The sequence below is a fragment of the Salvia hispanica genome, chromosome 6, assembly GCF_023119035.1.
Source record: "Salvia hispanica cultivar TCC Black 2014 chromosome 6, UniMelb_Shisp_WGS_1.0, whole genome shotgun sequence".
NCBI lineage: Eukaryota > Viridiplantae > Streptophyta > Magnoliopsida > Lamiales > Lamiaceae > Salvia > Salvia hispanica.
The window spans coordinates 4,547,279-4,572,839 of NC_062970.1; the positions used below are offsets into that span (position 1 = coordinate 4,547,279).

A 25,561-nucleotide genomic window follows, 5' to 3' on the forward strand; every position below is an offset into this window, starting at 1 on the left:
AAAGCTATTCAAAGATCAAATTTATTGAGAATAATAGGATCATATATTAGTGATTGTAACCCACGTAAATTCATATTAATCCCAACACATTGATCATAATATCAATCATATGATAAATAAAATGCATACATAAATATTTCATCTAATGAAAAAAAAATTAATTTTCTCAATCACAGCATCAAAGCCATCATCACCATCGCCACAAATGCATAAACAACCTTCAATGCCTTATCCTTCTTGCCACCACCATTTGTTTGAATATGCTCAAGCACATCAAAATTACCTAAAACACAACACAAAAAATTCAAGAAAATACTTCACATAATCCCAAAATAAATTTTAAAAAAACATGTCACGCACCTCGTTTAGGTCCATAGCATCCGGACTCGATGGTGTCGCGCACGTCATCCAGTGTCGCTCTATTGAGGAACACGAACCCTTTCAGGATCCCGTCCATGCACCCCAGCACGTGCTTCGTCTCCTCTATGCATGGCCCCTTGCAGTACTCGTCTGTGTCATCTTCTGGCACGTGCAGCTCCCCGTTCTCGGTGAGCCTGTGGGCTTCCTCGCAGCTGCTGTAGATCTGCACACACGGCTCGTTTCAAGACATTGCCTATTTTTTATTAGTTTCTTGCTATGATCACTTACGTAGTTAGCCCTGAGGCATCCGAGGGCTTTGTCGAAGATTCGGGAAGGACCGGTGCCTATAATTCCAGCTTGAGGGAAAAACCCTATCTCTCCATCGTGCTCTGCTTTGGGCAGATACTGGTCCGCGACCACACCCGCAGCACCTAGGTGGGGATAATCATACGCCGTTCCTGTTAGAAATGGAAATGAAGAAGAAAAAAAGATAACTTAGCATTTATACAAGAATTCTTGAACAATAATGGCAGCTCAAATAAAGCTTATACAGTTATACCAAATTTACTACTGCATACAAAGATGTAAAGCAGAAGTGGAACGAGAGGGAAACGATGAGCAGATGCCGAGAATCTCATCGGAAAAACGCACTTGAGAACACTGAATAGAAGAGCCATTTAGCAGTATATATAGCTATGAATCAGACAAACTGTTTCGTTTTCTAGTTGCCACAACTACCCGAAAACACATATTCGTATCCAACTAGATATAGAGTGGTATGATTTTCAAGTAATTAATTATCATTAGCAGAATTCTAGAAAATAAATTAAGAAAAAAAGTGTATAAGTATAGGTAATCTGCTGAAATTATGGTCATACCTTTATAAGAGGATGGTTGGGCAGTTCACACCTACTTTGACATACTTCTTTGTTGAAGGGCAAGAAATCAAACCTGCACGAGAAGCTTGTAGTACAAGTAATGATCTAATTTCGAGTGACAAATATACACTCCAACACTTCCACACATTCAGAAATATGAAGGTTCCAGAGACCAGTAATATACACACATTTTTGGCGAAACCGTGAAGTTTCAAAATATTGATATGACAAAGCCAACAGCTTCTCGACCAACAGCAACATCTCCAATCTAGAAACGAGCTAGAGCTTCAACCAGAATCCTTCATGATTCTGTTTTCATTAATCGAGCGCAAGAGATTCCCTGCAGGCATAAATGCCCTGACCACATATGGAGAGAGAGAATCAGTAAGCTTTACACATTCATTTAGCAAAGCAGTATTCTATCGTACGCAGCGAATGCCAAAATATCTGTTGCTAGTCATACACATCTAGTCCAACACACAGTTCTAGAATCGAAACAGACAAGTACTTACAGCAGGTATCCGTATAACGAAAGCAAAACATGTCAGTTAGAAAAAGTAAATGCTCCACAAATAACAAGCATTATTTATTAACATCATCTCATCCGAAATTCTTGACATTTCACTGAACAAAAATAGTACTCCACAACTCGGGTTTTCAATGCTTGGTTGTCCAAAAAACTCTTTACAAATAACTAAAACAATGCTATGATTCTGGTTTCTTGACAATGCTTGATTGTGAATAACTACCAGTTTACTGATCTATCGACTTCAAGTAGCCCGTATCAACCTCAATTGCATTAATCTCATAGATGTGAAAAAAAAAACTAAATAACTAACCAGAGAGCCATTTTGAACTGGCATCAAGCCCTTCTATTTCAACTTCAACCATGCAACTGAGGCTATCCACAGACATATTACACATACAAGAAGAACTGTACAACGGATGGTTGGTGTCTATACCAGCACTTGACGGAGCAATGAAAATCTGTTCATCTCTTTACTGAAACAATCAACCAACCAAAACATCAGATCCGGAAGGCACAGGTTTCAGAATCAGTCCCTTCTCTTTATATTTCGACCATACGTCCATGGCTTCTTGAGACCTCCCTGACTTGATCAGGGCATCAATAAACGAATTGCATGTATAAGCATCAGGTTTACATCCATTCATCTCCATCGAAGTCAGTAGACCCTTCGCCTCATGAAACCTCTCACACTCGCACAGTACATTGATAAATGCAACGTATGTAAAATTATCAGGGGGCAAGCCCAGTGTCAGCATGCTTTTCAGAAGCCTGTGGGCCTTATTGATCTTACGGTCTCTACAATACTTCTTTATTAGAGCATTAAATGTATACATATCAGGTTGGATTCCATCAATTTGCATCTTTCTCAGCAATCTCATTGCTTTGGAAACATTCCCAGATAAGCACAACGAACGAATTAGACTATTATATGTGACAGCATTGGGAGTGACTCCCCACTCCAACATCTCTTCGAAACAATCAAAAGCATCAACAGTCCGATTAACCTGGCAGAGGCCATCGATCATAGAACTGAAAGTGAACACGTCTGGTCTAAAACCATGCCCGAAGAGCATCAGTAGCATTTCTCGTGCCTTATCTACATCCCTCAACTTGTAATACCCCGTAATAAGGGTATTAAAAGTAGCTACATTAGGGAAAACACCTTTTTTCGTCATCATCCCGAAAGTTTCTAATGCTCTATTCATCATTTCAGCTTTGCAAAAGCAGTCAATCACCATATTATACGAGAACACGCTGTTGACAAGTCCTTCCTCGAATATCCATCTTATATATTGATTGCCCTTCTCTTCTCTCATTGACTTGTACAATGCTTCAACAAGTGCTAAACCAGTGCTTAAATCAACCTTCACACTTCTTTTAATGAAATGCTCAAATATCTGGCATGTTTCCTCAACATCTAATCCTTTAATCAAACAAGTCATGGCAATGTTAGCTATTGAGCTGTTAGGAACATAACCTCGAGCCTCAACTTTCCTTAAAAAGTCAGCTGCCTGTTTTGCTAAAGAATGATCACAGAGGTGATATATCACACTATCAAAAACCACTTTAGGCAGATCGAGCTCACTATCCACCCATCTTGACAACAACCTAAACGCTTCAACCGGGGCAACAGAACTAAAAACACCATTGATCAGTGACCTATATGTTGCTTCATTTGGGCTAACTTTCCTAGCCTTCATCGTCTCAAGAAGCCTAAAGGCCTCATCTATGCTTCTAGCCTTGATATATCCATCCATCAAGATGGTATACGTGAACACATTAGGCGAATATCCGAAAGCCTCCATCTGTTTCACCAGCCGAAGAGCCTCCTCCACCACACCCGCCTTACAGACCCCATGAATGAGGATGTTATACGTATATCTATCCGGGACACAGCCATCCACCTGCATCTGCTGAAACTTGAGGTATGCCAAATCGAGCGAATTGGACTTCACAAGCCCATCTATCACAGCATTATACAACCTCGTGTTGGGAGTAATCCCTAAATAAGAAACCTGCTCAAAAACCTCAGAGCAGTACTTTGCCAACCCCAATCTTCCCCAACTACCAATTAGCGCGCAAAGCAACTCCTCACTCACTTGACAACCCGAGTTTCGGATGTCATGTATCAAATCAGCAGACAACAGAACTGGACCTTTTCTATAAAGGGCATTGCCTAAAGCACTACGAATCATTTGATTCTTAGCAAGAGAAGCACTAAACTTAGAAATCCAAACATAGAACCGCAACGCGCATAAAACATTTTCTTGATTCTGCAACACGCTAACCACCACTGTTGCATTCAAATTACCTCTGTTAGCATCAAAATCATGATTTAGCAGCAAAAACCAGTCTTTTCTGGACAGAATTTCAGCCAAGTAGCCGTGATCAATAACTCTAGAGTTCAACCTTTGGTCACGATCTGAAATGTGAGATTTGGGAGGTGAAATTGAAGCAGAACTAGAATCTTTGAATTCAAGCTTACCCGCTGCAGAAACTACGCGATTTTGGACGATATTTTTGGGGGATTTCAGTTTTGTGGGGGACGGATTTCTGGGCTTAATCGGGATTTGAATTTTTGCAGCAACATATTGGATTTGAGGTGCAGCCCAAGAAGCCAAAGATGAAAGCTTTCTCATAGGAAAATTGGGCACAGGAAGAATTTACGTTTTAGATTGAAGAAGTGTTTTTTTTACTAAATTGAACTGAATTTTGGGTTTAGGGTTTATAGGGTAATAATAAAGAATTTCTCCTTAAACTTAATTTTTTATATTAGCACTCTCTCTATTGCTCAGGAAAAGATGTTATGATATATTTGATGGAGAGATAATTAAATTAGAGAAAATAAAGTTGAGGGAATAAAAAAAATGACTCGATATAGAGTATGGATACTTTCAAATAAAAAAATAAAAAAAAGTAGAACATTCACCCCTAGAAAAATTAGAGATTATTATTACAAATTTAGACATGGCGTCACATCCACAGTTTTGTGCTCGCTAAACTAGATTAAGATATAGAGAAGTGACATTTGCGTTTCTTTTTTCATGAGTAAATAAATTTAAATTTAAAGATCGCGCCACAGATGAGACATTTGCGTTTCTATCTTGCACAAATACGAACGGTGTTATATACAATCACCCTAGATTGGACCTGCAGACCCGACAGATGTATATCCCTCTATCTGCTAAAGGTTAGTGTTTTGTTTGTGAGTCGCTAACTGTTGTTAGTGTGCTAACCCAACTCTCTGACACGGACGATAACAACACTATAGCGCAAATTTTGTCAATGAATTTAACACCAGTTGAGTTCAATTGCACATTGACCATGTTGAACTCATTCAGATGTTGATGCATCAACTTTCCCTTTTATCATCCTCAGATTAAACAATCATCTTATCAAATCTACCCTGTTCATTGTGGTTGGTTTCCGATATATCTCCTCCAATGTTTTCATATTCTCCTTTGTCGATGTTGATGTAGTCGTGTAATACGCCACATCCTCCAATGTTTTCTATCTAGCATATCCCACGCTACTTGTTTCATCTTTCCATATTTGGATTTTAGGGGCTCATATATATCTTTACCATACAAGTGATCCTTAATCCGCATCTTCCAAGAGTCGAGATCAAATCTGTCGAACTTCTCCACAATAATCTTCTTGTCATTCCACATCTTGATTTCTTGAACTCATAAATATGAGATGAACACATGAATTGTTTACTCAGTTCAATACAATCATTGGAGTCAATAACAAATCAAAAAAATTATTATATATTTTTTATGCAATTCACCGTTAGAGAATAACACTATACTTATAAGCAATAGATATACTCCCAATTATAGCCATGCTAGGTTTTACTCTCTCTATTCCATAGTAGTGAAGACATTTCTTTCAGGCAGGGAGATTAAGAAAAAATGTGTTATGTATTAAATAAAAATATACTAATACAATAGAATAGAAGAAAAAATAAAGAGAATAAATTAAAAGAGAGAAAATTAAGTGAGAATAAATTTGTTGGCTTTTACTAAAAAAAAGAAATGATTCCACTGCTATGTGGAACATACTAAAATGACAAAATGACTTTACTACTATGGAACATAGGGAGTATATCTCTAGAAATATATTATAAAGAGCAAATCATAGTTAAGATTAGGGGTGGCGAAAAGGGTTACCCGCGGGTACCCGCACCCGACAAGTCGGATACCCATACCCGATTTTAGCCAAATTTATTGTCCCAATACCCATCCCGCAGCATACCGGGATTACCCGATACCCATGTCGGGTATCCCGTACCCGACCCGAAATCCTAATAAAAAATTTGAAAACCATAATAACCGTCAATGTTCCCTAATTTACTTTATTAATATCGATGGTAAACGTTGAATAGATTGAGAATAAAAGTGAGGGGACACTCTATAGCTAGTCCCGGTGAGTTTTCAATTGTATGTTCGTTGGAATATAAAAATATTTTTAAAAAACTCTTAGATCACATAAAGTACTCCCACTATTCCGCCTTAATAGAGGCATTTCATTTTCTTCACTCATTTTGAATATAATAATATAAATACTCTTCTCTACATTATTATCTCTCTTACTTTATTTTTCTCCGTTCTAACTATTTATTTTTAGTTTTTCAAAATGAGTGTGTATATGGCTATTATGTATTACTAACTATTTACTTTTTTTTTCCTCCACTTTAACCATTTGAAACACCTCTATTAATATGGAATGGATGGAGTATTAAAAGATGGAATATGACTAATACTAACAATAACGGGTATACCGCGCGGGTAGTGGGTATACCCGCTACCTGCAAAACTTTAAAACACATTACCCGATCCGGCCCCGTTTCCTGTTATCGTCGGGTAGCGGGTCGAGATGGGAATTACCCATTACCCGCTACCCATTTTGCCACCTCTAGTTAAGATAGAAAACATAAACCTAAAACAAAAGGGTTATGGACTAATTTACTTAATTTCAGATCCATATTCAACCGTTTTACATTATGGCAACATGTTTTCAAATAAGTAATGTTTTGGCATGCTAAATTTTTGTTAAAAATAATTATGGTACTATAATCCGCATAATATATGGTCTATTTTGACACTCCTAATTATTATTGATATCATATAATGTCATCGGTTGATTCTTGGCGAACGGCGACATTGATCTTTTCTAATGGACTTCTTCGATCAATTCTCATTTTTAAATTATGTGAAATAGAACATAGTATTTAATAACAAAATAGGCCCACAATCTGTGCAAATTGCGACTGAATAATATTTTTCCAAAGCATATATAGTAGTGTATATATTGTGTAGAAATTAAATACAGAATGACTTGCAATTAATTAAGATGTACAAGCAGGTCTTCGAGGTGGCAATTGCTGATGAGGAGTTTTCTGCAAAAACAATTTACATAAATTAGCAGGTTAAATATCTACTTTTTATTATTTCTAATTTAAATCACTTGAAAATAGAAATTTCGTACTAAATCCTGCTACATCAAAATTTGACATCGTGACTAAATGGAAAAATACAAAAATAGGTACCAAATGTTGTGACATTTTCAGTTTTTCTTTTTGTCTCAAAATACTAATATGTTTAATCATACCTTTAATTTTGGTCGCAAGGTCTCGATAGCAATTGTTGATTTTTGATCAATTCCTGCACCTTGCTGGCAATTGTATCCAAAAAACATAAATATAATAAAATAACAGGAGATGGATATGTGTAAATTATTTAATTACTCTAATTGTCTAACTCCTTTTTAATTAGATTTTGTTTTCTTTTCCTAAATTGTTCTCATTAATTGAACCAGATTACCTTGCATAGAGCCCAATCCGCCGAGTCAAAAAAAGCCCGCTCATGGTCCTGTATTTAGGAGGAAATTATTAATTATTTTATTTTAATTATAAAAGTCAAAACCCTTTTAATTTAAAACCCTAAAAAAGAAGTTGTAAGAGGTACAAAATATTTGATTTTTGAAAAAAAAAAACAATTATACACTCAAATATAACATAGAATAACAATTTAAATAATATAGTATAATATTTACAAAATAAATAGCAGTCCCTTAATTATGAAGGGTATAAATGATACAAAAATAATACAAATAGCTCTGTTTATTTCGAGTCTATCTAAAATCACAAATTCACAATCATAATTTACTAATATAGTTATTATTTTAAAATAAAAGTACTTACCTTAGATATTAGAGGCTTCTTTTTTGGAACAAGCCCACCATATTTCTTATCAACCGTTGCTGACTGACATAAAAGAAAATTTCAAATAATAAATTATTTCACGTGACCAAACTACCTATTTTATCGGCTAACACGTAAAATTCATGGAAGCAAACCTAACAGCCTAAATATTGACAAAATAAATAGCCTAACATCCTAAATTGGAATTAAAAATTTAATTTAGGGTTAGGTGTGTTTGAGCTTCACCATTCCTGCCTAACTCAATTTGACTTCAATTTCGGAAAAAGGAAAATTAGGCTACGAATATTCTATTTCTTAATTCAAGTATATTACCTAAATTGACTTTCTTAATTTCTTGGTCTTTTTAAATACGATAAGTCCAACACAATTTGTAGTATTTTATTAGGAATATCAAGTGCGAGAATTCCATTAATAAAAATTAATATCACAGTGACTTATAGAGTCATAGACCATAGATAAAATCTAAAGTAGTAGTTTACTTTTTTTAATTGGAGTTTTGGAGTGCTTACATTAATTAGTTGACAGGCTAACCACCATCAAAATAAATCAAATGCAACTAATCTATGCCGACAATAATATAAATACATAATCGAGTGTATTTAAATGAATTAAATCCTAAAGAGTGAGTGGCCAAAAAATGCTATCTTGTAACAATCAAATAACTCAAGAATTGAACTATCGAATTTATGGACCACTATATGTTGCTAGAGGTAGACCATATTGCACGTGAAGCCCTCAAAAAAGAAAAAAAAAACAAGGAAAAAAACACAATATCTTTATTCGATTATTTTTCACTATTCAAAAAGGTTCAAATATTCCCTAGAAAATGTGCAAATGATAATATTCTATATCACTATTGATGTTGTAAATTTGTAATGTACATTCAACTTTTACATAACAAAATTACATGTATTAATATATTATTGTTTTGCATTTACACACAAATGTGAAGAGTTTAGGTGATTTTTTCACGTGATGCATGTAAATATAGGCTATATAGCAAGTACGCATATTACATTAATTAATCCTATTCTATAAAACTAAATTATATCTCAATAATAAATCAGCTAGGAAAAATCCTACCACAATTCTACAAATAAATACCGATTAATTGGCAATTTAATTACCTTTTTTATTTTGTGTTTGAAGCTTTATTATAATCGCCCAATAGAAAAACATTATTTTAGATGTGACACAATCATAGTAAGAATCGTAACACGCCAATGAGATGAAAATGATAATTAAAAAATACATTTAAAATGAGGAATTTTGCAAAAAAAAAAAAATACCTCATCGTGTTGGGAAGAATCATTGTTGTAATCCTCCATGAGACTGCCTTGTTATTTCTCTCTCTGTATGTGAGAGAGAGAAGAAATAATATAGAAACAGAGGAGCTATGAGAAATGGGCATTGGGAACAAAATATAAGGCCTAATTAATCATTATTTTATTTTCAATAGTTGAAATTAGTAAAAAGAATCTCAATAACAAGAGGAAAAATCCAACCATACAGTCAAAAACGAAAAAAAAAATTATAGATTTAAAAATAAAAATTGAGAAAGAAGAAGAGAATCGACATTACCTTGATGTGGAGGAAAGTAGAGAAGCAAGCAAAGTGAGAAGAGAGAGACGAAACAAATAAAACAAACACACATATATACAACTTGTGTAGGCGGATTTGTTAAGACTTGAGTTAAAAGGGTAAGACAATATTAGACATGAATAGTATTTTAATTAATTATTTTTCGAATAAAATGGTAGTTTAATTAATTTATTAAACACGAACAATTGTATGCGTATAATATGCGGCATATCCGCATATCTAAACGTCTAAATACTCTCTACGTATAAATACTCCGTATGTATTTTGTCTTTTAAAAAATGGAGTTATCATTTTTGCATCCACTCTAAGTTGCAAATAAATCCATAAATTAAAGACGGACATATGCAATTAATTTGGATTATAACATGCAAATTGTCAAATTAATCACGAAAAATTATCAAATTCCAATACATCACACTTTTACAGCCATTCTTTCATTTTCTTACGAATTACGCACTGATATAGCAGCTGACTTAGACACGTGTTTAGAACGATGTTGGGAAAAATGACAGCTTAATCGAAACGACGTTTTGCCCACATGTTTTAAACTAGCTGTCACATTACCAATAATTTGCCAAAAAGAAAAAGATGAGATCATTGAGAAATTTCATGTTTCGTCATTTAATTTTAAATTTTGAAATGTGTGGAATGGAAGAATTTTGACTATCTTTGTGATTTATTTGGTAATTTATTCATAGCAAAGTATACATCCATCCGTTGATATTTATATTGGATTATATATAGTTAGAATATCAACATCAATTGGAGCCTTAGTCTAACACGAACCCTACAATTTTTGGACAACCTAATCTTCTTCCAACCCATACCTCATCTATACAAACTTTTATATCGTACTATTATTTTGTTTAGATCTACTCGGATTTTTTCAAGTTAAAGAAACATATAACCCCTTTTTAGCAAGATTTCTTAAATCTTCTAATTAATACAAACTATTGTAACTCCTATTATGTGTAGTAGGGAATTCTATTCATCCGAGATTATATCTAGGTGCAATTAATCTTATTTCCTAAAGTTGTTATGAGCAACATTACTAGGATTAGGAATTAACGTGAAGTGATCGAGTTACTCTTGACATTTAGTTTAATTTGGTTTTAAAACTTAATCTTATAGAGTTCTATAACATAACAAACTAAACTTTTGTCAAATGAATACGTTATGATCTATGGTGATATTTGAGCTCAAAATATGAACATAATATCATTAGATCGTATCTTCATTTAATTTTGTGTATTAGTTAGTTGTAATCATCAATAATCAGGATATTTTTACTAAATCGCTAATAATTCAGAATACAAATAAACTAATATAAATAAATTACATTGAAAAATTTGAAGTTCGGAAATGCATATTGAATCTAAATATATACTCCACATAAGAAATAGGAGTAATATTCAAACATAAATAATAAAAACCAAATTCTCCCAAATATGCCCATACAAGTGTGCGGGGCCCGCTTTCTAAATGACTAATTTGTTCCTTTAGGTATTATAATTAGTCAAATATGACCGTTTCTCGACTGATAATAACTCTATAATATGACAATGTCGTTATTTAATGCTGCTAAATATATGTATAAAATCGGTTTATACTTATCATATATGGGAATTGCAAATAGCGTTACGACATGATATTAACCTCTTCTTCATATATTTATGCATTTATTGTAGCAATAATTAAGATAAAAATATAACACCATCCTTTAGAAGAAACGTAATCCATATCCATACATAGCCAAAAAGAAAAATATAGAACACTGAAAATATATAGCCAAACAAAATATTAGTATTAATTTCGTTCGAAATAAATACCCAATACATTTTTTTACACTTGCAAACTATTGTATTGAAATGTAATGGTTGACAATTGCTTTCACAATATTTAATTTTGTCAATATCAAACCTTTAATTGGACTTCAATTTATCAATACTTGATTTCCTCCACTTCATTGTGAAGTAGAATGGTATGCCTAAGATCTTCACCAAAGTGAAGACTATGTTCACCCATTGGAATCCTTCGGATGCCAAATCGATCCACAACGCTCAAATGACTGCACGGATCAAGATTAATCTTTACACTTTCCTTAGCTCCGGCCACCACATGAACCTTCTCGAATGCCACCAAACGTTTCTCCTCTCCCGCGGATGGGGAGGATGCAAAAAGCATCATAGTGTGTGTCCCGTCCATATCACCGACATTTTCGACGTTGACATGAAACCCTAAGCTTAGAGCATCACAATTTGTGCTTGAAACTCTAATTCCATTACTCATGATCATAGTGTTGTTCTTGAGAGTGTTTGAGCTTGTAAAAGGGACCAACACTTTTGTTGGGCCATGGGCTAATGTTTGTCTAAAACTGGTGTAACTTAGCCCAAACCCAAATGGATAAACAGTTGGACCTTTGTAAAACCGGTAGGTCCGGCCCGGATAGCCTCTTCCAGGGTCAGCGCGCATCGACATATCCGTCATAGGCACCTTTGCTAAATAAGCTTGAGGGTACCATGTCATAGGCAACTTCCCCCCTAAAATTATAAATTTCCAAAAATTAAATCACACGTATATTTTGTTATAAATATATAAAATAATATATGAGCTTGATAAAATATATATGTACCTGGATTGGTCACCCCAAATATAACATCAGCAATCGCAGCACCCCCAGCTTGTCCCGGGTATCCGGCCCATATAATACCGCCAATTTTCGGGTTATTTTTAGCAAATGTGACATCAATTGGGCCACCAGACATTAGGACCAATATAACTGGGCCTTTGGAGGCCCTAGCCACCCTTGACACAAGCTCTTGTTGGTGGCCCGGCAAAAGAAGCCCATTCCGGTCGAGGAATTCACGCTCGATCGCTTGGCTAAGACCCACCACCAACACGGTCGCATCAGCCTGACGAGCAATGGCCTCGGCCCGTCCAAACCCACGATTATCGGGGCAGCTCACCGAAGCACATCCATTTTCATGAATGGTCTTAGTGTATCTTGATATACCTTCCAATGCAGTAGTATAGGCACATGGAATTCCTAAAACAATTAAAAAAATATTATTATGTTCACATAGGAGTATAATAGTACAAAAATACATTAGTATTACTAGACTTATAGAACAAAAGAATAAATGTATACCAGCATAGTTGCCTATCATGGTATCCGTGACATCGGAGTTGGGCCCGATCACGGCTACGGTCCGATATTTACGGCCCGAAAATGGCAAGGCCCGGTTACGATTTTGTAGCAAAACAATTCCTTGTCGGGCCGCTTCAAGAGCCAATTGTTGATGGGCCGGGGTGCACACGTCCCTCGGGCCCAAATTACCGTATGGTTGTCTCGGGCCGTCAAACATACCCAAACGCATTTGGACCGTGAGTAAATTCCCCAAGGCCCGATTTACGTCGACCTCGCTTAATTTGTTGGCCCGTATTGCTCCCTCTGTATGGATCGCAAGGAAAGGGCCGCAGTCCAAATCCAAGCCTGCAAGCGAAAAAAACATATTGGCCCAAATTAAGCATGTGTGATTTTACAAAAATGCCCCTGATTGTTATGTGTATAAACCTGCTTTAATTGTATCGGCAGCTGCATCTTCAGGGGTGGATGTGTAATGTTGACTATTGTAGAGAACATCAACTGAGTCACAGTCGGAAACAATGTACCTGTGTTTCAGAAAATAATTGAGAATATTTATAAATTTATTTACTTGAGAAATTTATGGAGTAATTAAGTTCAATTTTGTCAAGAAAGTCTATCTTATTATGGAGTTCTGCCAATTTAGTTGATCTCAATTAATGGCTATAAAACCAGTCACGTATAGCTTCTTGACTTGTGAATAATTAAGACAGCAATGATAAATATTAAGTACAAATGAATCAACTTGTTGTAGAAATATAATTCAGCCATAAAAATGTACAAATATTCTTAAATATAGAAATTATTTAGTATAATAGTTATCTAAAATTAGCCGGAATCGAGTAAAGTAACTTGATTAAACTGACCCGTTAAGACGCCATTGCCCGCGAATAGTGTCGCGAAGGAGAGATGGGTCAGCGCAAGTTGGTTTACCATTGACTTGATTGTACGAGCACATTACACTCGCAACTTTTCCTTCTGATACACACGCCTTGAACGGCACATTGTATGTTTCCTCCAAATCTTGCTTGCTCACCTGCATGTGAACTTACGCAATTACTCTTTTTTTTTCAAAATTTATGTTTTCGGTTGTGTTTTAGTCTCGTATATTATTATGGTATTGTAAATATGCCATATGACATGTCGATTCCACGGATTAATAATGTTAAGAGACTTAGATTTTTTTAAAAAAAATTATGGTGCATATTTGTTGGGAACCAAAATAGATGTGCTAATAGGATAAGATGCTTCATAATTAGAAATTGAGGATAAGCCGTGTAGGTAATGATCATGAATTAATAATGAAAACAAATTATTGGTGTTAGATATGATAGAGCAATCACTTTCTAGGAAATACCGAAATTGGTCATTGAAAACTCGACTTATGCAATAAAATTTGATAAAGATGCTTTTTAAGTTGTTAGACACCAACCAAATAAAAAACTCAACAAAAATCATTTGAGATATTTCTACATTCATTAAATAAAATATATGCCAAAAAAGGTGAGAATTTATATGGTTTGAACTTACCTTAGCATTAAAATGAAATCGATCAACTCCATTCCAAGAATCAAGATCATAGGCTGTGTAATGCTTGCAACACGCGGCCACTTTTAGCCGGTTCCCGGCCGAGTTGCCCTGCAGCCCCTTCACGTAGCTGGCGGCGTATTTAGCTGCCAGTGCCGGGTCCTCACCCGGCGTCTCTTGGCCTCGGCCCCATCGAGGGTCCCTAAATATGTTCACATTCGGGCTCCAATAGGTCAGGCCCGCCCGGCCCCCATTGTACATTGCCCGTGCTTCATCCGAGACCACCTATATTCATATCGAATATTATTAGTTGAAATTAGAAATTTAAAATTTAAAGTTTAAATAAATTTTAAAATTTTCTTAGCTAATGTACGAGGATGCTTTGATATTATGTTACTACTATACATGTTAAAAGATGTATATGTGACAAAAATAAATGGTAGATGGGGTGGGGCAGGGTGCAAAATGTCATGTTTATAGCCATCAACATATTGTCAAGATAATTAACTATACAATTACTCTTTTTGAGCCATGATATTATATTATCTATCAAATTAGCATTATGATTCGAACTAACATATAGTAAAAAATACTAATAAAAACTCAATGAGGAAAATACCAACCCAACCCATGACCCATCCACCCACCATCCCACTCACCCACCCTCTATTTTGTAGGGTTGCTTTTTGAACTATTATAATATCAAATTTATTGCATGCAGAAAAGCTGATTAGGCATGGGCAATGCAACTTGCAAACTATTTGTATTCATATGAAACTTTAGAAAAATGACCTCACCCACCATATGCCCCCCAATACCAGTATTGGTCCTTTTTCTTACACACACTCACATATTTTATGTATGTATCAATTCATGTAACACATTCTCTGCCAAATTTGTGTTTGGACACTTGTTTTAACTCTTCTTTCCACTTTAATAGTAGCATTTCATTAGTCACATGCAATATATCTGTCACCATTTTGAAAAATAAATTTTTGTCACCCCTTTGTCAAATCTTGCATCGTTATCATATATCTCCATGAAATATTTCATTCATTCTTAAACAAATTAATCAAAAACATATGAATATATGTGTGTATCAATTCATGAAATGTATGCTCAGCCTCATTTGTTTTTGGACACTTGTCTTATCTCCTCTAACCACTTTATTACTATTTGATTAGTCACATGCAACTGATTCTGTCACCATTTTGAAAAGGAAATTTGTGCCACCCATTTCACATCTTGCATCATTGTCAACATTAATCAATTCATTCATCCCGAAAATAAATTAAATAAAAAAAACTACTAAATACTTTTTTATAAGCTCAATTAATAAGCTAAGTAGTGCTTGGATGATAAATTTTAATGATAATTCAATCAGACACGTAATAAAGTAGCATTACCTTAATACTAGTATAATGTATTATCAATGGAAAAAAATCTAGTGTGTCCCATGTAGAGACCAATGATTCCTAGATAAATAGTAACACATTATTAAATACTTTCCTCTTTCTATTTTTCAATCTTCACATGCTTGTAATTACTGATGAAATAAAATACGAGACTGAAGTCATAATCTGACCTGACCAATGGCCTCCCACAACGAGGCGTTGTAGGAGGCCGCAGTGGTGATGACCTGCGGGAAACTGGTGGCCCCGGGGAATTCACCACCAAACTTGACCCCGGGGCCAGTGTTGGACACCCCGTGGAGCGCCTCCGACCACCACTCGTAGCCAGATATTCCTAGGCGCTCCACAGGGGCAGCATTGTTCACTAGGGACCTAATTTTCTCTTGCAAAGTGAGCCTTCCAATCAAATCCGCAACCCTATCTCTTATATGCAACGAAGTTCGACAAAAGGGCAAGTTCCTAGTGGCACCGTTGTTCGGGTCGCAGGCGAAGGGCGGCCGCGACTCCGATAAACGGAGGAGGATGCATAGGGAGAGGATGAGGAGGATATGGGTGTTTTTGGCCATTGTTAGTGTGTGTCTTTTTGGGACAATATTTTTTTTGTGTGTGTAGTGTGTTTGAGGGATGAATGTGTATATATATATAGTGTGAGATTAATTTTTTTCTTCATATGTTCATGATTGCAACTCCACGTCGTTTCATGTAATGTGTGTTGTGTGCGAAAAATAGAGAGAGGGAGGAGAGGGAGAAAGATAATGTTGATGGGGTGAGTGAGAAAGTAGAACACGCATTTGTTTGATTTATACATGTAAGCATATTACATACTAGTACTACATAGTAGTAATATTTAATTAATTAATTGAGTGTAGCATTTAATTATTTTAGTTGTGAGTGGGGAAATTACGGCTTTGTCATGACAAAGGTTATGCATATTTGTGGAAATTAAATGATTAACGTAAATTAGATCGATCTATGAAAATTAATCGGGCTACAAATTTAATGATTGCATCTATTTTGCTAAGAATAACTAATGAGTAGATTTCATTCTTTTATACACAAATTACTCAAAGTACTAGATATTAACTATATTCTCGTTATTTGTGAGTTTTAATTATACAAATATATATTATCCATCTCGCGCTTTTTATAAATTTATTTTGATTCCCATACTTTAGAAATTGTTATAAGAGTATAAACTAAAATGTGAATTATTTTTGGCAACGGTTTCCATCTATATAAATATTCCAGTCAATTGCCTAAAGGTAGCTTTTGCAGGTTAATTAAACCAATAATGTGTTATTATTGGTTCGCACACATTTATGTGAAACATCTTAGTCTCTTAGACACCTATATATACAAATCTTGAAATTTCCGAGCTTTTAATTAAGGAGTACCTAGCTATATGCAAATGTAGAAATTTGCAAGCTTTTAATAAATGGTTTCAGTCAATTCAAACCACCATTAATCACGTTGGTTCTTTGTATTAATACAAGTATATAATGACGGCATTAATCCTATACTTAGACTTTAGAACGTCTATTTATAGAGAAGAGAGTACATAATATCTGCCGTAATATAAGTGTATACGCGTGTATGAGTTGGTCTAATGGTATAGTGCTAAATGTCCGAAACTATCGTAACACAGCCTTTAAATTTTTGTCTACTTATCTATATAAAAATACATAATATCCAAAAGTTGTTAACTAAAGCTAATTACCATTAGTTTTATTTGTGTATTTATATGTTAGCCTAATTCCTCCAACCTAATATTCAGAAAAAATGTATTTATATGTTAGCCTAATTCCTCCAACCCTAAATGCGTATTTTCATATTATTATATCTATATTTTATTTCATTGGTGCATGAGATTTATTTTCATATTATTATATCCGTATTTTATTTTATTGGAGTATTAGATTCATTTGAGTAGGAATCAAGAAGCTAGAGAATCTTACTGCAGGAAAGCTGGTTTACTATTAAAGAGAATTGGTTTTACCTTATTTATTGCATAAATTTGAGGAACAAACGACGCATAATTAAATTATGGAAACACAAACAAACAAAGTTGCATAGTAAAATCCTGTCACAAGAAAGTGATCTATGTATGCAGCTCGTGATATATTGACAGCAGAAATTTGAAAGAGGTGAAAACGTGAATTTTGTCCTATTGTTACAACTTACTAGGTAAAATATTCGAAGACTTTTAGTAACCAAAAGGAACATTAAAACTCGTGTAAAATTATCTCAAAAGTCCAAGATTAACTTATTCTGAAATTTATCAAAATTGAATTGGTTCGGAATTAATTTTTCAGAAGGAGAAGACCAAGATTTGTCTCAAAATTAAGTACTAGTACTACATAGTTTTATTTATTCAATTGGACAAAATTCATATGTTAGTTGGATGGGGTATCATGGTAGATCAAGGATAGAATTTTCGAGGGGCAAAATTAGTAGAAGTAAATGGCTTTTTGTATTTTAAAAAAGAGTAAAATTGTAATTCTATAAAATTAGATCCTTTTGTTGATTTAGGACGAGTGTTTGTATTGATTATAATGCATTTTATAACCATCGTATATAGTACTATATTGCTAGGCTTCAATTTGAGGTTATCAACAACATACACTAAGATTTCATTTTTTTACGGTCTTATCAAGGTTAGAAATGAATTTAAAGATGTTTGCTGTGTTCCTTGCAATCATCTAATTTATTTAAATAATACTTGCAACTACCGAAAAAAGCTAATTATTTTACTATTCTTGTCTTTATTGTACCTATCTTTTAATTTTAAGAACGACTTCTCACCATCTTTAGCCATAGCTGCTTATTGAAATAAATCAATCAACCATTTTAGTATACGTATATTCACATCCATTCAACTATTGTCTAACTTAATATGTGAATAAATGTGTAGTGGACTAGTGGGTTCGGTGATTAGGTTTGTTTGCTCAAAGCTTTTTTTTGCACGCATTTATGAAGTTACTATTTCTTAGTAAGTTTTAAGTGGAGATTACTTAAATGTGTAAATGTATTCACGTGTACACTTTGAGTGAATTATGCACAAAAAATACATTATTTATCAAGTAACTAAATGAATGTAAAAAAAAAATTAATTGGGCAAAATGATTACAATTACCTATATTAATATATACTAGTGTTAATCATTTTGTGAGGACATCACTAAATTTAGACAAAAGGGCTATCGATGTTAAATTAACCAACTTGGCTTAGATTACGTTTGTGTATTTTTGTACCAATTTCGAAATTGATTTGCAAAATGAACCACAATTGGTATATTAAACTCCAATACCCTTCAAAAATTTACATATTCTACTCAATTTTTTTACTGATTTTTATGGTAATCTCATTTATCCTAGTACTTGTATAAAAACCCAGAGCCAAACAAAATATAAACAATTTTTTATGTTAAATTCCAGCCAAAAATAAAGATAATGTTAATTGGAATGGGCGATGATTGCTGACTAGATGCGATGTGCATGGACATAAACATACGACAATGACGCATGATATTGAAATATTTATCATTTTCCTTCAATTTATTTTATTATTTTATTCCTTAGTTTGGCTTGGCCAATTATTTTTTTGCAATATCCTAAAACTGGATAATTCTGGTGTAGGGAGACCCTACACCTTTATTGTGAAGGTTGTTAAGATAGAAACGATTACCCCTAATATACAACATTAAAATAATATATCTATTTGCATAAAAACCATATATATATGAAAAATTGGAGATACGTATTAACTTTAATACATTGATTTGATGTTAAGGCATTTCGGTTGAGTTTATCTTCATAGTACTTTGATTTTACGTGCTCTCGGATATAATATGATATCATATAATCATTTTGTCTACCTATAAAGTTAATTCTACTTTTTTTTCTTTTTTGAGGTTATGAATTTAATTGTTGAATCATAATAAGACGAGACAAAGGGGGTCCGAGCCAACTGCCGAAGCGATCATAGTTTCCGAAACTACTTAATAGCATTCATAGTTGGAACATGTGGATATGTTTCATTGGGTAGACACATTAATATCCTACTATGAAATATCTATTTATAGTAGACAAATTGAAAAAATCACCATGTTTAGTCGAATTTTTAGTCGAATTCTGATTTTTTTCACTGTACATGATAATCTAATAATTTATTATTTTGATCACTTACGTGCTAATTTTGCATTTCGATAGACGTTTTGTCACATAAGATTTTTCACCGCCCACGCCAGTAATAAATCCATTCAAATTAAACCTTGTGGGACAATTGCGAACAATGACGATCTCATGTTTTTTTTTTGCCAATCTTCAAAATTACATGACATAATTTAACCAAATTTGATGAATTTTTTTATAATCAATTTATCCCATAAAATTTGGTTCGGTAATTCAATCCACTAGTATGCATCAAGTGTTTTCCCAAGTGATAGAGATGAAAACGTGCACTGATGATATATCAATATTTTGCCAACCCATGCTTCTTTGCAACTTGTTATCTCTCTTAAAGAATTTGCAACTTGTCATCCCCATTAATTCTTTGTAGGGGCGACACACAGTTGCTGCACCACACATCACCATCATTAGATGCGTGAACATTCTGCGATCAAACAGTTATTCCAACCACGATCAACATTATCCATTACCCAAATGTTACGTTGTCCAAAATTATCTCAAACATATAAGTGTGAGTGACACGGAAGCCTTGTTGCGACATTGCAAAGAGAACCGAAGGAGGCGGAGCAGCACCAGCCGTCATCACATGGACCGTACGAGGGAGGGGGAGGATCGTCTCGCTTTTTGGGGCGTTCACGATGGTGTTGAGAACCACAGGTGCAGCACAAAAATGAGTCACACCAAGATTCGCTATAGCCGAGTAGACACCTTTTGCTGTGACCTAATGATACAAAAACGAACCCGAATCGGGGAGTCTTGTGTAAGACAACAGTCTCATGAATTAGATCGACAAAATTACACTATAAAATACTAGCAAAATCGCAAATATGTCGTTTCATATAAGCTCGAATCAGGATATTTGATCTATTAGAAATGCCAAAGAAACGTAGATAATTGGAAAAAAAAAAACACGAGATTTACCTGTCTAAGGCATATGCTCGTCCCACAAAGTGCTGCGAGACTCCAGGTGAAGCACCAACCGTTGCAATGGAACATCGGTAGAGTCCAAAGATAAACAGCACCTTCTTGCATTCCCCACACAACGGGGTTGCTCAGAGCCATGAGATATGCCCCACGGTGGTGCAGCACGACTCCCTTAGGACTAGCCGTCGTGCCTGAGGTATAACCCAAGGTGATGCTTTGCCACTCGTCTTGTGGTGGCCTCCACTCAAAGTTTGCGTCGCCAGTTTCCATAAACTTCTCGTACTCGATGGCTCCTCTTCCTAGCGCATAATGCAGTGACTTAGGGTCGCAGTTCTCATCTGCAATCACAATCAGGATCGGAGCCTTGAATTTTTCTTTCTGCGTATCTGCTATAATTTTCAGAGATTCCTCGGCTAAAGTGAAAAACTCTTGATCAACCATAATGACTGCAGATTGTGAATGTCCGAGAAGAAAAGCTATGGTCTGCGCGTTTAGACGAACATTAACGGCGTTCAGTACAGCACCGGACATTGGAATCCCGAAATGGGCTTCGTACATGGCTGGAATGTTTGGCGCAATAACTGCGACCTGTCAATACAGAAGCCAGAAATATCTGTTATCTGTGTACCTAAATCTTCAAAAAATCTCAAAATTTTCTACACAAAACTACGAAAAATCACATTAGAGTTTCTACATCGATCCACTATGAGAGACAGAGTCGATGAGTTTAAGCAAGTTTCAGAAGCGACCAATGTAAAATCCAATCCTATAATTGTATTTTCATTTGCAGTCAAATAAAATACTTAGAGTTGATACTCAAATTACTTGTTACTATAATTCAGCTTCAGTACACTTATCAACAACTGCACGCTCGCGACTAATATCTATACATCTCAGAAGAAATTATAAGAAGTCGAGAAATCTGAACCTATGATCTCCCAGTTTCAGTGTTTTTGTGGACTCACATCAACTTACAAAGTAATCACTAGCTTTTCATGGCAGTCTCGATGATGTGAATCCTCAACAAATGCTCAAATAGTGCTAAAACGAGGATTCAAACCTCTATAATTGGCTTACAACTAATACGGTCAGTGAATAAGACAACTTAACACGTAACTAATGTTTTGACAAAGCAGAACAGAGACTAGTATCTGATACTGTGACACTGAAGTTTGATTTTTACTTTATTATACATCGCATCATGTCCATTTCAAGTAGGCCAAAGTATTTAAGTGTTGAGTATGAAGTCTCGATCAAGCCCACAACATGGATTTAAGAAATCCGAGTGTGCTGAACTAATAAGTGTTGACTAGTAAGCATGTTGTTATTGTTTTTAGCTCTAATTCGAAAGTCAGAAACTGTAGTGAGAATTTATTGGTTTAGCTACTAAAAGTGTCAAATAAAATAGCTCTGATATTGTCATAGCTGGGAACAGACTAAATCTTGAAAGTGATTTTGGGTACTCTACGCATAATTGGCTCAACTTTCTTGAATCCATATATATGAATTACGATCCTCAACCAAAGGCAGACACAATTTATGCAGGCAGATAGTCTTCAGTCACACAAACAACCGTCTCATTTCACTTGTGCAAGAATGATGTATTTAAGCACACATAAACCATCACAAGTCTTACGTATCTACAATCAAGCCCAACAATTACAAGTGATCTTACACCAGCACCAGCTTTTCTCAGCCTAATATTCCACCTCAATATCACAGTCATAAAAAACCTATGTTTATCCTCAGTCAAGTAGGTATATTTGTTACCACAAGATTCCTAAGCTCACCCCCACCCCAACCTCACCCCTACCCTCCGTAGACCTCTCAAATTTTGCATTTTTATAAGAGAGCTTCTACCATAACCATTTGTCCATTTCTATCTGGCTATAGCAGTTAGGTACAAGCATATTATCTCCATAATCTAAAATATGGACTAAAACATCCAACTATTATGAAAGGCTACAGTTTTGTGTTTCATCTAGAACATGCACTCACATATGAGCCACTCAATCATTTATCCTCTCACACTGCACACCTTTTTTTTTATTGCCTCTAATTCCATCCAAAATTTAAAAAAATATATTTATACTTTCTGGGGCTATCAGAATCTAGAATCACATAAATGTTATCATCATACTATCAAGTTATCAACCAACCCTTATCAATAATAAAAGATGGATCAAAATCTTAAAACCCAATAACTTAAATACAATTCGTGTTCTTCATTAACACAGTATGCAGCAATTTGATTGAAAAGTGCCTAATCAAGTTCGGATTTTTCCAAGCAAACTTGCACCCAAAATCCAATTTTACCAATCTATTTAAGCTAGTTTGACTAAATTCTTCAGCTAGCTCTAATCAATCCAAAATCAAAAACAAAAAGTCAAGGACAATTTATCATCCAAAAAAAAGCATTAGTTCAAGAAAGAACTCAATTACTTTTGTGTGAGGCAAGAATACATAATTACATAAAAATATCACTGTAGAAGCAATCCCTTATCCATAACTGATTAAAATCTTGAAACCCAATAACATAAAAATCCATTCTTGATCATCAATTTTCATCAAGTTCGAATTTTTCACCAATTTGCAGAAAACAAATCCAATTCAACTAATATCTTCACCTAGATCTAGAAACAAAAGTAAGAATCCAATAAGAAAGCAATAATTCAAGAAAAAAAGATGAGAGTGAGAGTGACTAACAGTGCTGCCAAAGGTGACGCCGCGGGTGGCGAGGGCGGAGGCGAGCTGGCGGCATCGACGGTAAGTCTGCTGCCACGTGTAGGTGATGGAGCCATGGATGATGGATTTCCGGGTCGGGTGGACGAGGGCGGCCCGCTCCAGAAAGGTGAGCGGCGTGAGCGGGGCGTAGTTAGCAGGGTTCTTGGGGAGATCATCGATGTCTCTCTGTGCAACTCCCATCTGCGCGTTTCCGACGGTGTGATAGTGCGTGTGGATCTTTCTGGCTCTTTATATATTGGAGAAGTGTTGACTGGAATTGAAGAAAACGATAACACCAAACCGAGTGGAGAGTCTCTCATCTTCTATTTTTAAGCAAAAATTGGCGTTAGATTGTTTTACGTCATTACGTGTAAAATAATATTTTACTCTTGATTTCTCATCATGTGAGATTGTGAGAAGACAAAAAGGTTCGAAACCACTTTCCAAAAACATCAAATTCAAATTAGGAGGTGAATGGATCTCAATCTTAACTAATTTTAATTTTTTCCTGAAAACAAACTAAACTATTGAATATAAGGAACACTTATTGTATCATGCAACAGTCAACTACAGAGCTCTATAGGAATTGTTTCTAACACATGCATTCCTCTTGGAAACCTATAAGCATATTGTGACATAAAGTCAGCAGCAAAAGTCAGCACCACCACTGAATCAAAATCCTTTCAATAACTCTTGTATCTTGTACACAATTGCCCGACAACAGTTGGATACCTCAAGGAGCCCCCATAATCATAGAAACTCCGACAAAACTATCACTCTCTACCTCCAAATTTCAAAAGCCCAAAGTTTTTGCGACCGATAACCCATAATACATACACTAAATTTCTGCAGTTAAAATGGAACAAACTCCAATATTGGTAGCAAACCCACCTTTTCAACTTTCTGTAGCGTTGCGGAAAAGTCCACCCCTAGGTGGTAAAACTAACATTGAGTAAAACAAATGATAAAACTTATACTCCGTTCCAAAGAGTATGAACTTTGGATTCGACACGGATTTTAATGAATAGGGGAAAAAGTAAGAGAGAGAGGAAAAGGGTAGTGAAAATAATGTGAGTGGAGAGTGGGGTTCACATTATTATAATAGTATAAGTGTTAATAGTAATAGTATAAGTTGTTTGAATTTTTCAAAATTAGAAAGTTCATTCATTTTAGAGACGGACGAAAAAGGAAATAGTTCATACTCTTTTGGGACGGAAGGAGTATTTCACTAATTTTTTTTGTATCTTTTAAAATTCGAGTTAGATCAACTAGTCCAATAACGGCGAACAAAGGAAGTACTATCACTTTTGTCCATTCGTTGTGGTTCAGGCATCTAAGTTTTTGAATTCTCGTGCAATGACAAATAATGAAAACGGAACATGAGTGAAAAAAATCATCGCCAACATTGAAAGGCTGATGTAGTGCATCAATCGTTGCTAGCAATGGATGAAGAACCAAGAACAAAAGTGAGACCGAATTTAATAGAATTTTCTGATTATCACATGCCAATAGTAGAATTTGTTGACATCCTGATCTACCGCTATGTTTTTATATTTGAGGTTTAAGTTGAATACATTTCCATTTTGTTCACTTACAGAGGCATATAACGCTTTTATTTTAAAAACTAAGTCGATATTAAGAAAACACAATTGATATACTATAAGTTTTGGCCCAACAAGCAATAAGCCCAAGATATGCTGATTTTATAATTTGGGCCCAAAATCCCTAGTTTAGCCCACATTTGAAACTCCTGCTCATATATGGCTTAGAATGGCTTGATAAATTATCAATAACTAAGTCACTATTTGGAAATGTATAAAAGTTAGCTGGATGAAATTAAGTTTTAACAATTGAACAAATAAAAATAAATAAATAAAATCCCTTGAAAGTACAAATTGCAATTTTTCACATCTAAGTTTCATCACATATTGAAGTTTATCAAAATAACTTCTTTGTTATGAAGTTGCTAGTAGTAGTAGTATATAGAATAAATTCTGCGAATTAATCCATCGAAATTTCAAAGAAAACGACGCCTTAAAGGGAAGAA

General features: G+C 34.9%; 4 protein-coding genes across 9 annotated transcripts; all 4 read right to left on the bottom strand.

Annotated features, from left to right (window-relative positions):
• Nucleotides 1-680: 680 nt before the first annotated feature.
• LOC125196822 (putative pentatricopeptide repeat-containing protein At3g16890, mitochondrial) lies at nucleotides 681-4,477 on the bottom strand. 6 transcript variants are annotated; one of them, XM_048095468.1, is made up of 4 exons: nucleotides 4,253-4,477; nucleotides 2,078-4,189; nucleotides 1,239-1,595; nucleotides 681-818 (listed from the first exon to the last, which is right to left on the bottom strand). In XM_048095468.1, exons 1-2 carry the CDS (start codon nucleotides 4,404-4,406, stop codon nucleotides 2,250-2,252), a joined length of 2,094 nt encoding a protein of 697 aa, XP_047951425.1. In that variant the 5' UTR covers nucleotides 4,407-4,477; the 3' UTR covers nucleotides 681-818; nucleotides 1,239-1,595; nucleotides 2,078-2,249. The 6 variants fall into 6 exon arrangements, with proteins under 6 accessions (XP_047951425.1, XP_047951423.1, XP_047951422.1 ...); XM_048095466.1 differs by having other exon boundaries at nucleotides 1,239-1,311; nucleotides 1,427-1,595; nucleotides 2,078-4,477; XM_048095467.1 differs by lacking the exon at nucleotides 681-818 and adding an exon at nucleotides 951-1,020 and having other exon boundaries at nucleotides 1,239-1,311; nucleotides 1,427-1,595; nucleotides 2,078-4,477.
• Nucleotides 4,478-7,025: 2,548 nt separating this feature from the next.
• Nucleotides 7,026-9,708, bottom strand: LOC125193609. The gene is made up of 6 exons (XM_048091442.1): nucleotides 9,575-9,708; nucleotides 9,283-9,345; nucleotides 7,973-8,035; nucleotides 7,593-7,640; nucleotides 7,381-7,443; nucleotides 7,026-7,168 (listed from the first exon to the last, which is right to left on the bottom strand). Exons 2-6 carry the CDS (start codon nucleotides 9,319-9,321, stop codon nucleotides 7,118-7,120), a joined length of 264 nt encoding a protein of 87 aa, XP_047947399.1. The 5' UTR covers nucleotides 9,322-9,345; nucleotides 9,575-9,708; the 3' UTR covers nucleotides 7,026-7,117.
• A 1,670-nt stretch (nucleotides 9,709-11,378) lies between these two features.
• LOC125193193 (beta-D-xylosidase 1-like) lies at nucleotides 11,379-16,452 on the bottom strand. Its single transcript, XM_048090949.1, has 7 exons — nucleotides 15,853-16,452; nucleotides 14,271-14,552; nucleotides 13,607-13,776; nucleotides 13,170-13,267; nucleotides 12,744-13,088; nucleotides 12,228-12,641; nucleotides 11,379-12,135 (listed from the first exon to the last, which is right to left on the bottom strand). The coding sequence occupies exons 1-7, from the start codon at nucleotides 16,243-16,245 to the stop codon at nucleotides 11,537-11,539; spliced, it is 2,301 nt and encodes a 766-aa protein (XP_047946906.1). The 5' UTR covers nucleotides 16,246-16,452; the 3' UTR covers nucleotides 11,379-11,536.
• Nucleotides 16,453-20,304: 3,852 nt separating this feature from the next.
• Nucleotides 20,305-23,817, bottom strand: LOC125193194 (acetate--CoA ligase CCL3-like). Its single transcript, XM_048090950.1, has 3 exons — nucleotides 23,497-23,817; nucleotides 20,788-21,378; nucleotides 20,305-20,587 (listed from the first exon to the last, which is right to left on the bottom strand). Exons 1-3 carry the CDS (start codon nucleotides 23,713-23,715, stop codon nucleotides 20,333-20,335), a joined length of 1,065 nt encoding a protein of 354 aa, XP_047946907.1. The 5' UTR covers nucleotides 23,716-23,817; the 3' UTR covers nucleotides 20,305-20,332.
• Nucleotides 23,818-25,561: the final 1,744 nt, after the last annotated feature.